Genomic DNA, 15,603 nt, shown 5'->3' with positions numbered 1-15,603 from the left:
CCACAGTTCTGCATTGTAGTTTATTCATTCATAATACTTTGAGAGGCTGGGGCAGGGGGAAGAGAAAGGTACGGGGAAAGGCAAATAAGTATGGCTCCAGTTGGAAGCTGCCCAAACAGTGCAATAAAAATAGTGGTGGCAGCCATCCAAGGGGTGGCAGATATTGGTGACATGGCACAATACCCGGCACCCCAACCTCAATGCAAGATTAGCAGCAAAGGGAGAAATTCTCTGCACCACCTTAAAAAGGACATTTGTTGTATCTTGACTCATAAGCGTTCTTGTATAACTTGTTTTGCAGTAACTTTTAGAGACACAGTCAGGGCTAGAGATAGCAGCAGGTCCATGTTACTGTAGCTATTATTTTATTTGAGGAAATAACTGATCAAATAGCTCTTTTCCTGGAAAAATGCTCTCGGTATACTCCATGAGCTAGCAAAGAAACCAGTGTCTCACCCTCTTCTCTCCAGTCTCTAAAGGGAACCTGTACTCCTTTCCTCATGGAAAGCAATCTTCCAATGCCTCCTCCAACCCCATACATAAACTCCTGCTTCTAGTGTTAAAAGGGAGAAAAAGACCTTTTAGAGGTGTCATTTCTCAGCCAGTAAGGTACCAGCTGCCCATGTTAGCCTCCTCTGGAGTACACGGAAGCAGCTAATATGTTTTTGCTGCACTTTCTCATCTAAGTGACAGCAGTCATAGATTAGATTTTTTATTTCCATTCAGATTCTGGGAAGTAGATAATGAAGGCCCAAATATATATAAAAAAACCTAGCTAGGACAGGGCAGCATTTGCTTGTCGATGAGTTCGCAGACAGTTCGTGGAACAGAAGGAGAAGTCAAGGTAATGGAAGGGAATGCGGCCCAGTAGCGACTCCCCACATAGCCAACAGCGCCTATAGATACGAAAAAGACAGCATGAGCATGGAGTCATTGTAGTTGGAGGTCATGCCAAAAAGGAACACACCACTCACCCACCTTACCTAGTATTGGTAAGAGTTGTACTGGAGTCTTTTAGTTGGGAAGCAAGTCTCTTCTCAGCCGCCAGCGCACGCTAAGAAGCAATGCACACATACTGTTAGGAACAACAACAAAGAACTGTTCCCCAGGGTCTATAGCAAGCTTCTTCAACATCGGCCCTCCAGATGTTTTGAGACTACAATTCCCATCATCCCTGACCACTGGTCCAGCTAGCTAGGGATGATGTGAGTTGTAGGCCAAAAACTTCTGGAGGGCTGAGGTTGAGGAAGCCTGGTCTATATGGATAAGTACCTTCATCCCATTGTACAAAATCCTATGTAAAACAAGCGGTTCACTTAGGAGGATGTGCAAGGATGTTCCAGAGCTGGGTCAAACTATAAAAGGAATCTGCTTGTATGTCACCAAGTCCAGAGTTAGCCACATTTCTTTTATTCACGGGAGCTTATGGAAACTAAAAACTAAACAGATTTCACCAGAGATATTCCTAACGGGGAGAGTGTAAGTATTTTAGTAAAATGCAGCAGAAATGCCCTATGATATCTAAGTCCATCAGAATAACACACACAGTTTACAGAGCAGGAACAGACTGGTTCAGAGTAGCAGGTTCCAAATTCCTTTCTCAAGGCAACTTTGGCTGTATAGCAAAGACTCAGGAAGTAGGACAGATCTGTGAGTTATTCTCTATCTCACGAAGCCTTTCTTAAATATAGGTCATGTCCATGGAAAAGAGAGAGATGCCTACCTAGATTCAGGACATATCCCAGCATGACAACATTAAGTAGATCTTCAAGATCCTCATTACATTCTAAAACAAAAAGCCCATTCTGGTTGTCTTGCACAGATGGGTTCAGAAATGGCAACAAAAACACACTAAAGTAGACAATGTTGCCTGGTTCAGGAAAAACAGTGTAAGTTGTCTTATCAAGTGTCTTTCTCAGGAGATGCTAGAACTAGGATATCCACACCATCAGGGGTGACCCAATATAACCAACTGTCAGGAGAAGGAGAGGAAACAGCACAATCTTTTCTTTACATGAAACCATAGTTTCTCTCAGACAACATTGGTCAAACGAGCTCTCTGTGATCAGCACAGCAGATGATGCCATGTATCATATCAGGAAGCTTGTAGCACCAGAAGTGATGCCATCATCTGTTAAGCCGCCTTTTCTTCCTTGAATCACCTGAGTCTTAGGCTCTCACCTTCTCACGATCACTCAGCAGGGCAAAACACCGTTTCTCATCCTCTTCCTGCTCAAGCAGCTGCTGTGCCTCCCGTTTCTCTTTCTCACGCTGCTTCCGCTGGGCCTTTTGTGCTTGGCGGCGTTCTGCCTGTCTGGCTTCCATTTCCGCTGTTAGGGGTCCAGGCACCTGCAATTACACAGTAGATGTGGATTCAGCAGAAAAGAGCCCAGTCCTGGCAGCATGTAGCCAGAAGAGATCCTGAAAGGGGCTCAAGTCTCCCTTTGTTCTGTTTATGCTGCTGCCCTACTACATCTCTGGATGCAAAATCCCTAGACACCATCGAAATTCATTTCCTTCATATCTCTGTTCACTCAAATAGCATATTTAGAGCTGGGAGATTTAAACAAAACACAAAAAAATCCTTCATACACATACTCAAACGTATCTTCCACTTAAATTAATGCCTGCTTGAGTGAGCATTTGATTAAGAGAAATCCAGGATGCCTTTTGCACTGAGTGTGTGATTCCAGAGAGATATGCAAAGTATGGAAGGGCAACTAAGTTACAAGGTATGGGTGGCAGGGTCTAAAGAGCCCCCTACCCCAAATAGTTGTTATGTGGGAATTAGTGGAAGGAAGAAAAAAAGGACTCTGGAATTCTTCCTATCAAGCCTCTCCTTCTGAAATTGCAAGCTGTGCAACTCAAAAACTGTCCAAGGTCAGTAACATACAAGAATAGATAAGGAGTTTTCTGTGGGCAGCTGGCTTGGCCCAGGATGATCAACTTGCACTTGCCTTCTATTTATTCACAAGTGTAAGCATCCACACCGGACACTTTCCAATTCATCATACATGCATCCAGAGCATTCTTCATACATGCATCCACCCACCTGGGCCCGGTCGTAGTCATATTTCTCAGGCTGTTCACCCCTAAACCTTCGGAATTCATTACGAGTTTGTTTATTGGCAGAAACACAGTATGGAGGCTGTTCCTGTCTGTCTCTGGGGAGGAAACACAATGTAGCTTTAATAGTCCAGATCTGTGACCTACACCACAGGCTGCCATATGTCCGGATTTCCCCAGACATTACTGGGATTTCAAAGACGGAATTGACGTCCGGGGGGAATTTCCGGAAGGCAGCGCTTTGTCCTGGATCTTAGGCAAGTCAATAGAAAATTCACTTTTTTTGAGGCTTTCGGGGTGCTCTGGTTTTTACTTTTGGAACTATGGCAACCCTAACCACTGTAGAAGATGACACTGCTTGGAAATGGAAGCAGCATGTGCCACATCACTTTTGTTGCTTCTACAACTGGGTACTGGAAGTGAGAGAGAAGCCAAAACCATCCCAGGCTATGAACAGATTTGAAATTTGTCCCAGAGAGTGGAATGTCCTCCAGCTTCCTATACTTGCATAGGTACTTGGACAAAGTGGCCCTCAAGTGCTCTGGCCCTTTGAGAACAACTAATTTTCAATACCTCTGAAAGACCCGGGCTCAGACTTAATGTGTAACTGAGTCAAGGACAGCTGACACTCAAGAGGAGCAGCTTGAATTTCATGGGGCCAGCAGTTCTGACTCACAGAGCAGAAAGGCAACTCAAGAACCAAGTCTTAGGACCCTGGGCATCAATATAGTCTTCTCAAGCTGGGCATTACCTAAGGGATGGGTCAGCCCCCGTCTCCAACAGCAGCCGCACAACTGTACTCCTTCCAGCTGCTGCCGCCACATGCAAAAGGGTCCAGCCACTCTCATCCAGGGGTGAGTTGAGCAATTGCTGCGGGGTGATACCATTGCAGTCATCTGCTTTATCTGCTGTGCTATTATCTATCCCCAGAAGATGCTGTAGTGCCTTCAGGTCTCCCATCTTACACGCTGTGAACAAGGCATCTTGTAACGATGCGCTAAGACCTAGAAGAAGGAAGGAAGAGTCTCACATTAACCATAAAATATCCATGTTACCTATAAGGGGAAATAGAATGTCAAGTCTTGGTTTTGCTACTCCCTTAACACAGGCTTCCAACCTACAATAATGGCCCAAATGGCAAGTTGCTGTAGAACCCCTTCTTATGAATTGGACTGGGGAAGTGCAGATCTTGCTGGTGCTCACACAACCACCCCCAAACTCACCATCATATTTCAGACAATTCTGGGTCTTGGGTGACTCCTCTGTTCTGGGCAACAAAGCCTTGGGCTCTTTCACACCTCCTGAAGTCTCAGTGGAGGACTCTGCTTCAAAAGAAAGAACACGCAAGGTGTTTCCTGTCCAATTCATTTCACCCACCCCTCTCTCCCAACCTGCTCCAAGTGCCACTGACATCATGGCCAATAGGATGCAGCATGAGGAGAGCAGTCCCAGAGAGCCATCACAGTTTTGTGATGCGGATACTGTTCCACACAAACAGAAAGATAGGAGAACTGTGGTTCCCTTTTTCTGCTTGGGAACAGCTGATCATGGGGTAAAGACAATCATTTCTATCCCTCAACAACACTGCTCTGACTCCAAAGCTGCAGCAGCAGCTCCTGCTTTTAACCTTAAGACTAGAGATGGATGCAGTCCAATCCATAAAATTGAGATAGTGCTGATTTAGAAGGGTGGTTTAAGACTTCATTTGCTCTCTCTTAAATCTTTGGAACCATCTCAGCTGACACTGACTTCTCTGGGTCTACGGTGGCTCCTCTTCAGCCACACAAGTCATCCCATGAAAGGCAGGTAGCATAATGAAATTCAGCACACCTATCAGATTTTGCTTTAAAACCCCAGTCCTCATGAGGAAAGAAAGCAGAACAAAGATGTGAAAGCACTGCCTCCTAGAAAGTAGAAGAGGGTGGACTCTCTTGCAGCAAGTACAAAACTGATTTCCCCATAATGCAATGCCCCCTCCACCACCTCTGTCTACAGGAATCATGTGTGCTCCATTTTATCATGTTGGTTGCCATTCTTCTATTGCACATTTTTAACCTAGAACAGATTACCTAACAGAGACAGCGGTGCTTTGATCAGGCAAGATGTTGCCATTTCTGCAAATGCTGGATGCAGTTCGTCCCAGGGGTTTGCTTTAATGGGAATATCCAGTGCTTGTACAACTTCCTTCTCAAACGGGACTGTATTTCAGTTTCTGGGTTGTAGCTGCTGGGTTGTAGCTGCTGACTTCCTGTGAACTAAGGTCCCTCTAGATTATGGCCCAGGGCCCATCATGGCTTTCTTATCCTGGGAGCCTGCATCTTGATAGGAAGCAGCTGCCAAGGACACCAAACTGTGGGGCTCTGGTCAGTGTCTCTCAAGGCAGGCAAATAACTTAGCCATTCTAGAAAGAGAATGCACCCAGCATCTGTACCTAATAATAGGTCCATTACCTCAGCCACCTACCCATCAGAGTTTTCGGTTTCTTCCTTCTCTTCTTGCGATTTAATTTTGGTCCCGCTTCAAATTCTCGGAGTTCCAGTGTACTCAGTGTCTGCTCCACCAACTCCAGCTGCTGCAGACTTTCCTCTTCCTCCTCCTCCTCTGACTTTGCTGCAGAGACTGTAAGAAAATGGGATAGTGGTTAAGCCTTCTCAGCTTCTGATGAACAAAGTAGGGATCATTCAATGAACTTGAGGATTGGGGTAAGGAAAGTGATCCAAATCAGCCTATCAGTCCTCCCTCAGCTGAACACTGTTAGATCACATCCTACACATTAGCAGCCATCATCGTGATTTCAACATTTTCCTGCCCGCAACCCTCTTTCAAGGACTCTCCATAAAGCCAATTCCTAGTGGAGGCAGAATCCCCTGCTTTACTGCTTTCAGCAGCTCATAGTGGTCTTTCCACCCAATAACCTAGGTGATTATGATGGTCAAAAATGAACAAAGCATCTGCAGTGGATAAAGGATTGCTACAAGGGCAAGTATGGCAAGACTCTCCAACTCACTAGTGTCTTGACTCTGTGAAGATGCTTCATCCAAAGGAAGGACCTTTTTCCAGTTCTTCCGAGGGGAGGCAATCAAATCTGCCACTGCTGTGTCTTTGCCTGCCAAAAGAATCAGAATGGCGTTTTCTGGGATGGAAATCCTCTTGGTTCCATACTCTCCACTCCCACTCCTAATGGCAGATTTCTAAATAGACAATTCACAGTGGCCCAATTCCAGCAAGAGCAAAGGAGCTAAAAGAAGCAAACAAGGCCAGAATAGAGATATGGGAGGGAAATGACACACTCTACCCCATCCCTGGGCCTCCACATCTCTAGGCAAAAACCAATATTATAGTCAGAAACAGTATACACAAAGACTTTGGAGCATCAATTCAAGTACTTGGGTGGGGATCGGGGACAAAAAGCTGTGCTCACCATATACTTGCACACTGCTCAGAACCCCATGCACCCGTTGCACCTCGTGGAAGGTGGCTCTCCGGGTGCTGAAAGGAATGCCCCGGATACGGGGATCATCTCGCTGAAGAGGGCCATTTTTGCTGCCAAAAAACCGAGCTCGGTTGGTGCGAGGGGCACGAAGGAAGATACACTCTGCTCCTTGCAAATGCCCTGTCCAGCTGGCCAACAACTCCTGAATATCCTGCAGGAAAAGACAAGTATAACGGGTAGGCCCATTGTTGTTGCCTTTAGTGCAGCAGAAGTAACCACAATGAAGTCTGAGTTGTATAGGGTCTGAACGTAACAACTGGTCACCTATTTCCAAGAGATCCCCAGTGCCATTTATACATAAAATACATCATTTCAAATGAGAGAATGCAGAAACAGTCTGAATGATATGGAAGAGCTTCATTTCTCAATATGGAATCTGCAGCAAGAAGGGATTACTTAGAGATACCCAGTGCAATGCCTTCCAGATGTGGTTGGACTCCAACTCCCATCAGCCCCAGCCAACAGGGCCAATGGTCAAGGATCTTGGGACTCATTATTGGACTGCATCTGGAAAACACCACATTGCCTGCCCTGGTCTACATCATTAGGACTAGAGCGGTCTATCCTCCTCTTCTATCACTGTTTTGCTGCATAGACTACTGACAAGAACTGGCATAGACTTGCAGTAAAAGTCAACGGCATCTTTCCTTTGTGAAGGCAGAACAGCTGGGACAATCTTACTCAAAGAGCAAAGCTCTCAAATAGCTGGCACCTTTCCATTTTGGGTTCAGCCTTGGTTCTACTAGGGTCCGCACTCACCTTGAGCAAGGCAGCCTCATTGTAGCGCCGCAGTGTGGCCCCAGCTGATTTTGCCATAGACCCTTGAGCATCTCTCACTCCTTGGGCTGTCCCTCGGCGAGCTCGCACTGTATACCGATGGAACGTCTTATGCTCCAGCACATCATTTCTGGGAAGAAAGTGATGGTAAGCCTACAGCAAAGACCAACACCCAGGATCATCATCTTGGCATGAATGTATTCACTAGGAACAAAGTCGGGTTTTATCCATACCAGGAATGTGGAACCTGAGGCCTTCTAGATGTTGCTGGACCCCAACCACCACTGGTCCCAACTAGCATGGCCAATGGTCAGGGATGATGGGGGTCTGTAGCCTGACATAATCCAGAAGGCCACAGGCTCCTCACTCTTTTGTAGGCAATATTGAGATGGATGGATCAGATGTCTTTGTCCGTGTTAGGCTGAAGTGGCTTCGGAAAGGATGAAGACCTCTTATCTCACATCCTCAAGTTCACAAAATGGGTTGCTTTATATTGCATGCATCCATGAAGACCTCAAATTCCTCCAGGGAGGAGGTCCTGGTGAGTCAGTATTGGGTGGGGGCTGTTTTTGCACACACACATTATGTGGTTGTTTTTGGCTGAATTTGCTTCGCCTCATGATGATTATGCTTTGCCTCCAACTTTAGCCTTCCTGCCTGCTGATAAACTCCTTGAATCCAGGAGATGGAGAATCCGTGGCCATGCAGATGGTGTTGGACTACAGCTCCAACAGCCACCTGAGCATTGGCCATGTTGGCTGGGGATGATGGAGTTGGAATCCAACATCGGGAGCGCCACAGGTTCCTCATCTGATTTGCACCTTGAATGGGGTCCGACAGATTACAGATGTAAAGCACTCTAGCAAACAACATTCCCCACCCACCCAATCTCTCTCTTACGTGGACTTCCAGGAAAGCGCTCAGTGGAGACCATGAGATGAGCATCAACACTGGCCTGGAAGCACATGTGGGATCATGGTTTATCAGCCTTCTGACACAGTCATACTGCTACAGCTCACAAGTTGGCCCACATGATAGACATTCCCCTCTGTGTTCTTACCCCTTAAAGACAGCTCCTGCAAAATGTCCCCCGCCAGCCATTAGGATCACCCAGGAGGTTCCTGAACTCTGTCTCTGAAGGGATGCCACTAGCTCTTCAGGCTCCTCCACACTGCCCTGGATGGACAAAGGCCCCCCTTCAGTTAGTGAGAGGTTACTGACTGAGCAATGAGAGCTGCTCTCAGCCTGGCTGTTAAATAGGGATTGGCAGGGTGTTAGCTGGTCCCAAACCAACAAAAGGATTTCAATGACTGTTCCCTTGAAAGTTTCGGAAGTGGGGAATATGCTTCTTTCATCCTGCAGAAATTCAGGTTTCTTCTAAGAAAGCATCAGTTACAAAGCAGAAATAATATCTGGAAAGCAAAATGGGCTGGCTTGATGTTAAAAATTAACGTGCAGGGGAAAGTCAGTCAGGTGACTAGATGAACTGTGCAGGACTCAAGAGATAATCCCTCACATTTATGGCAACAAGCCAACACAATTCCAACTGGCTAAAATTATAATATCTGTTTGGGAGGAAGAGATTGCAATTAAAGCAAGATAGTAGGTGGGAAAATTAAGACCAACCACTCTTATGCTTATTGCAACAGATACTACAGTACTTCCTTTAAAACCTGGCCACAACACTATCCTCAGGGTGTGTGTGTGGGTGTTCATGAGACACATTTATCATTTGGTGAGAGACAGCTGGTAACTAAAGCAGGAAGAGACCAAAAGCCAGAAAAGGAATGAGGTCCAGTAGGCTCTTTGCTTTGTTATCCTGTGACATGCCTTCATAGTGTTCAGCACACAGCGATAGACTGAGATGAGCTGGCCTTCGGCATTTCTGAACAGAACCCGTGGGGAGCGTGGACATGGAGAGGGGCTCCGATGACTGCCTTCACTGTTGGGGTAAAATGGTGGTTCAGATTCATTGTCCAAGTCAGAGTCACTGGAATCCGACCCAGAGATGCTGGAGACATCACCTGTGGACCAAGGTAGTAACAGAAAAGAAAATCACACAGCCAGAGGGAAATGCAGAGAATTTTATATCTGAAACTCCTGACCATGAGGCAGAAAGACAGAGCATTCTCACGCAAAGAAGATACTCTGGACTGGTAAAGCTGGAAAATTCTCTACTTAAGACAGCTCAGGACCAGAGCAGGGAAGAAATATATGTGTGGATCTAGACGACTGAGCTCCTTTGGACATACATTTGACTAATGGAGTATGTTGTCATAGCTAGAATCAAACCAAAGGGGCTAAAGCATTATTATAGTAATGAACTGTGAAATGAACTAGCATCCCACGCTGGATGAGATTGAGTCTAAGGCACCCACCTGAGACTTATTCTACCCAGTCTGTTAATGAATGGCTGTGAAGCTGGATGCTTGGAATCTTTGTCATGAGATAAGGCAAAATGAGGCTCATTAGGACCACCAGAGGTAACAGAGCTCTTGAGTAGTATTGATAGAATCATAAATTGTAGAGTTCAAAGGGACACCAAGGGTCATCTAGTCCAACCTGCCTCAATGGAGGAATCTCAGCTATTGAACCCTAATCATGTGCCTCTCACCTGCTTGAGTCTTCGCCTCAAATTCTTCAGCTGTGAGCATGCGGTGACCCAGGAGCCGCTGCTTTAGGTTGAAACGATGCCAATCTAGTCGATAATGCTCAGTCTGAACAGAAAAAGAAAGGGACAGCCAACATAGGCCACAGAAGTAACTGTTTGCCATCTATATCTCGGGCTACATAGGGCAGGCAAAAGCACCTCTTTGCAATGATATTGAAATACCGAGTGCTTAGGTAAGGACATAAAACAGTATCTGCGTCAGTCCAATATGGAAGTTGCATAGCTATTATTACTATGAGTATAGGAACTACAATTCCCATCATACAAAATCCTATTTTTGTTGTGATTTGGTAGACTTGAAGTTTTAGAAACATAAGAGCAGCCCTGATAGATAAGGTTCATCTTAATCCAGCATTCTGCTCTCACAGTGGCTAACTAGATACCTATGGGAAGCCTGCAAACAGGTCCTGAGCACAGCACCACTCTCACAACACCACTCTCCCCACTTGTGATTCTCAGCAATTGGTATTTAGATATATTGCCTCCGACAGTAGAAGCAGAACATAGCCATTATGACTGGCAGCCACTAATAGCCTTATTCTCTATGACAGGGGTGGGGATTCTTCAAACCATGGGTCTAATTGGATCCACGAGGCTGTTTTCTTCAACATGCCCACTTCCAAACCTTACTTCATATGTGACATGAGATGTAGAGCAGGTAAGCAGATGCTTACAAAAGAACAATTGGGAGCTTAAAGCGAGTGCCTGATTGTCCCTTTGCAAGGGAGGCTTGCTGACAGTCCTGAGCAGTACTGTTAATGAGCATCTTTGAAGGCATACTTTGACTGACAGCACACCTTAAAAAAGCCTTGCAGCAAGTCCCTTTGAAGTCCTTTGCGGGTGCAATTTGAATCCAAACTGCACCTGCAAACAGGCAACAAAGAAGTTTGCCACAAACACAGATTAGCTGCCTAGTAGTTACAGTTTGGTTAAAGAAATTGGCCTGGGGAGGATGGAGGAATTAAGGATCTGGCCTGCAGACTGGATCCAGTTCCCCACCCCAGAGTTTGTCTAATCCTCTTTAAGGCCAACCAAGCTTGTGGCCCTCACTACATCCCAGGATAAAAAATTGCATCGTTTTAACTATATGAAGAAGTCCTTTTGTCTGCCCTGAATCTTCCATCAACCAGCTTTATTAGATGACTCAGAGTTCTAATATTATTTAATAATTTATATTATTATACTTTGACATTCAAAAAAGCAAAAATGCCAAAAGGAAGAGAGGGGAGAAAGAATGTGTTATATCAATGAGAAACAATTTACGTACAAAATTATCTCTCACTTTTTCATTCAGTACTAAATAAACAAGGGCAATCAACAAGTTGCAAGCTGTTACTTTTACCGGTAGCTTCCATTTTATATATTAACTGTGGGAGGAATTCAACACTGATTTTTCCGTCAGCGTAAACATTTCAGCTTTGAAGTCCCAAAGACCTGCTGATAAATAGGACTTCAAACTGCAGTGCATGGGATCAAACTACACAACACTTTGAAACCCTGATGATCAACTGTTTGTTGGGACTTTAAAGCACCATATCACCAAAGTCATTGTGATTGAAAGTGGAGGTGGCTCTACCCACCTGTCAAATTTGGCCAGTGCAGAGGGTAGGGTAGGTTATTTGGGGGGGGAGTTATTGGGTTGTTTTCATTATATGTTGCGTTTTTATATTGTGATTTTATCCTGTGAACCACCCTGAGACTGCGGGTATAGGGCGGTATGCAAATTTAATTAGTAGTAGTAGTAATAATAATAATAATAGAGATAAGGATCTGGCCCACTGGCCATATCCAGATTCCTGCCCTTGATCTACTGGATACTGTATTTCATTTGAGGACAAGACAAATGGATTTTTGCACCATCCTGTTCCCACAGAAAGCATTGTTCAAAAGCATTCAACAACACCCACCTGCTCCTCTCTATTGTCAAAGGTTTTTGAGCAGGCAGAGCAGAACATCTTGTCTGACACCTCTAAGATCCTATTAGGTTGATCTGGTCCCTTAGTCACTGTAGTGAACAGAATGAAAATGAACATAATACAGTTATGTATGAAGGAATGTAAATCTTTATTTAACACAACTCAAATGTATAACACCTCATCAAATTCTGACGGGCTTAAGAATGTGAAAATCCCAATACTGAAGGCTGCAAATCTCAAACATCTCAAAGAATGAAAACAAAAAAAGGAATTGAGAAATATTGTGTGTGAGAGAGTATCACTAACACCTCAATAGGAAGAATCCTGGATGGAATACACAAACAGCCCCAGTGTTTAGTTTAAACATAACTGGTTTTAACTAATTGACAAATATGCAAAATTACTAAAGTGGCACAGTGATGATGTCATAAAGTGACACACTAACAAACACAAGAGGAAACCATGGTTTCTCATTACATGAATAAGCCACAGAGGGCCTTCAGCTTCCTCTTTTTGTGGTCATGAGGATAAAATCAGAAGCATCTGATTCCCATTTTAAACTAAAAGTTTTCAAAGATGTTTGAGCTTTGGGAATTGTTGCTTGGTCACCAAGAACAAGCCAAGATCAAACTGTGGTTTCAGAGCCTTACGTGTTTTCACCAACCATAGTTCTAAACTCATGAGTCACGAACTCCGCAAACCTGGTGAACAGTAACCCTTGGCCAGAACCCTTTTCCAGATATATTGCCCTTTAAAAGCAGCACCTGGAATGGCCACTGATGTGACGTCTCCTGATGATTCAGTTACAAGGCAAAGTCCATTGATTAAAGCTGCATTCTGAGCTGCGTCAAACACAGACAAGGTCTCAGCAGGCTGCATGATCTGAAGGAGAAAGAGAGAGAAAATCAACAAGCTTTTTTTGGAAAGGGACCCTCCACTCCTATGGTTAACAACACATCCAGCTGTTATATCTCTATATTCAATAAGGAGTTATGAAAAATCTCCTTTGTCCTCAAGGGACAAACACAAAAAACAGCCCCCACCCCCAGGGCTGGGTTTCTGTGTCTAACACACACAAAGTATAATTTCTACAATAGGTGCAGCTTTCTCCTATTTCTCCTATTGACAATGAAGTTGTACCCTTCATTCTCCTTTACATGGGCAGCAATTCTTGGGAGCCATATGATTCTGAGCCTATACCAGATATGGCATGTAGGCTAAAGGCATCTATTCCTTATTATAAATACATGGTAGGGCAGCAAGTGGGTTGTTTTGTAAACAGCTTTGAGAGTATGTGTGTGTGTGTTTTAGCAATCAAGCAATGAATACTTTTTATGAAATAAATAAAATAAAACAAAACAAGCACAACCCTAAATCTGCCCATTTTAGGTCAAGTCAATTATTCTTGGATACACCTTTCCCCCTCAGGTTCTTGAAAGTGCACCTGCATACATGGTTACCTGGGAAGAACATTTTGTGGATACTGTCACTGAAGTCTCTTATAAATCAGGGCTGACTATTCTATTACTGTATTGAGGCCCCACTCCTTTCACATTTTAATATATTTTGGCCCTGGTACAACACTGAAATAAGCAGTTGCTGGGGCGGAAATAATCAGTTCTATACTACAACAGCATAAGATATTAAATTCTGGGATCAGATGACCAGCACACAGTTGCTCTCAAACTTTCTGTGTCCCAACTAGTGTCCAAAAGATCCAAAATTTCTTGGCGCCTCTATGATGTTTCAATTTCCTAGTGGTGATTGCAACAGATATCATTACAGTATTAAAAGTCTTTAGTGGTTAGTCAAGAGTTGGAAAGAGTTAGTCTGAAAAGCTGTGTGTCTACACAGCTATATACTTGGAGAATTGTGCAGTAGTTCATTCACAGCTGTACTGAGGTGCAACTGTGTATTAAAAACAATGACCAGGTCAAGGAAGGTCAGAAAATGAAGGATACGTCAGTTGTTTCAGCCCACCAAAGGTGAAGGTGGGGCAGAAAGGTCACCAAACCAGTTGTGCAGGTTACATACAGAGTCCCAGGGTCAAGTATAAGAAGATCACATCATTTGTCTACACTGCAAGCAGCAACCTAACAACAGAGCAAGAGACAGGGGGGAAACTTCTCCCAAGTAATAATCGAGACACAGAAACCACAGGACAAAACAGGCTAGCTATTATTATTATTTTAATTACTTAAGGCTAGCTATTGAGTCATAAGGATTACACATGCACAAGAAGTTACAGTAATGGACGAAAAGGCCAGTGCGGGTGGGGGCCGACATGTGTCAAGAAAATCAATCTCCTTAATCTACTGGTCTTTAACTGGTGGAGCACGTCCAGGGTATTTGTCAGGGTATTTTCTCCCCTCGGAAAAAACCAACAACATCCTTTGACACGCTATTAAAGTATCCCAAGAATTCTTTGAGATAAGTATTAGTCCTGAGAGCAGAGCCACCATTCACTGCCAGGGGTTCATATGACGGGGTGAACCATTGTTCAGGCGCCGTTTCTGCTAGAAAAAACCCGCGTCAGTTCTCACGTTCAGCAGGGCTGGCGGAGAAATGCAGCGGGGAAAATGACGAGAGATAAGCCGCACGACTCCGAGCGTTTCAGGAGGCCCCGGGGATGCTGTCGGATCAGGGGGGCGCTTACCACTCTCCGGGCTGGAAAGCACACGAGGCGCCCTCGCTCCTCTCACCGCGGACCACCTTCGCCCTTTGGTGCACGTCACTTCCGTTTGTCACGGACCCCGCCCCTCGGTCGGAGACAATCCTTTCCCCGCCCCGCCTCCTCCTCTTCCTCCCCCCCCCACTTCAGCTTTCCCATTGGCCCACCCCGATCCCAACTCCTCGTCCTTTCTCGGCCTCCCATTGGCAGCGGAAAGCGCCCGCCGGTCGGGACAAGGGAGGAGGCGAGTGGGGCGGGGAGAGAGAGAGAAAGTGAGTGACAGACTGGGAAGTCGCGGCGGCGGAGGAGGCTGAGCCCCGGGTCCGGTTACTAGGGGCGACTGTCCTGGAGGTGAGCCACGCAGCCGCCGCCGGGAAAGGGATGACCGGGTGGGGAGAACAGGGATGTGGGCCTCCCCCTGGAATCCCCGCCGCACCGCCTCCTTCCCTCACTCCCTCCCGCTTCCCAAGTAAACAACCTCCGAGGAAGGCCCCTCCCGGCCCGGCTCAGCCAAAACAAAACAGCCTCGGAGGAGCTGTCTGGGGCCGCCCAAGGACCTCTCTCTCCGCTGTGCCTGGCAGCGCTGCCTTTCCCACTTGGGAGGAGGGATCTGGCGAGTGAGCTGGTTCCCCTCCGGCTCAGTCAATCCCAGGGGGTGAGAGGGCCGCCTCTCCCTTGATTCCCTCTCCTTTCATTCGCGGGCGCCGGGGGAGCAAAACCAGCTCCTTCGCTCTCTTTCTCCCGCCGACGCCAATCAACCCCACAAAAGGGGCCTGGAGCTGGTCCTGTTTCCGGTTGGAGAGTGTTGAGTGGAACCAGTGTTGAGTGGAACCTGGATGTACATTTCCAAAATCTAAACAAATAATTTGAAACCTACATACAGCAACAGTGCTTTGTGCTGTGTATGGACCTATTAGGTCCATTAATTACCATATAGCATATATTCAACACACAAAAACAGCAACAATTTGTTGTTGACAGCTGGACATATAAAGGGCCCCCTTACCTT

At 45.6% G+C, this 15,603-nt stretch overlaps 1 protein-coding gene across 2 annotated transcripts; it reads right to left on the bottom strand.

The window, feature by feature from the left end:
* Nucleotide 1: 1 nt before the first annotated feature.
* Nucleotides 2-15,234, bottom strand: ANKZF1 (ankyrin repeat and zinc finger peptidyl tRNA hydrolase 1). 2 transcript variants are annotated; one of them, XM_035126963.3, is made up of 16 exons: nt 14,580-15,234; nt 12,688-12,805; nt 11,915-12,012; nt 9,951-10,053; nt 9,167-9,360; nt 8,397-8,512; nt 7,319-7,466; nt 6,488-6,710; nt 6,074-6,172; nt 5,530-5,685; nt 4,290-4,388; nt 3,818-4,070; nt 3,053-3,164; nt 2,182-2,349; nt 984-1,054; nt 2-896 (listed from the first exon to the last, which is right to left on the bottom strand). In XM_035126963.3, the coding sequence occupies exons 2-16, from the start codon at nt 12,800-12,802 to the stop codon at nt 776-778; spliced, it is 2,076 nt and encodes a 691-aa protein (XP_034982854.1). In that variant the 5' UTR covers nt 12,803-12,805; nt 14,580-15,234; the 3' UTR covers nt 2-775. The 2 variants fall into 2 exon arrangements, with proteins under 2 accessions (XP_034982854.1, XP_034982843.1); XM_035126952.3 differs by having other exon boundaries at nt 4,290-4,391; nt 14,580-15,054.
* Between the last annotated feature and the right edge of the window lie 369 nt (nt 15,235-15,603).

Source organism: Zootoca vivipara, chromosome 1 (assembly GCF_965207765.1).
Source record: "Zootoca vivipara chromosome 1, rZooViv2.hap1.1, whole genome shotgun sequence".
NCBI lineage: Eukaryota > Metazoa > Chordata > Lepidosauria > Squamata > Lacertidae > Zootoca > Zootoca vivipara.
The sequence above is the reverse complement of the archived record's forward strand: the minus strand, read 5'-3'. Positions and strand labels throughout refer to the sequence as shown.

Coding starts and splice junctions, on each gene's coding strand:
- ANKZF1 (XM_035126952.3), bottom strand. CDS start 12,802: ATGCAGCCTGCTGAGACCTTGTCTGTGTTTGACGCAGCTCAGAATGCA. Junction 9,361..9,950: donor TGAGGCGAAGACTCAAGCAG/GTGAGAGGCACA, acceptor CTTGGTCCACAG/GTGATGTCTCCAGCATCTCT. Junction 6,173..6,487: donor GAGCAGTGTGCAAGTATATG/GTGAGCACAGCT, acceptor TTCTTTTGGCAG/GCAAAGACACAGCAGTGGCA.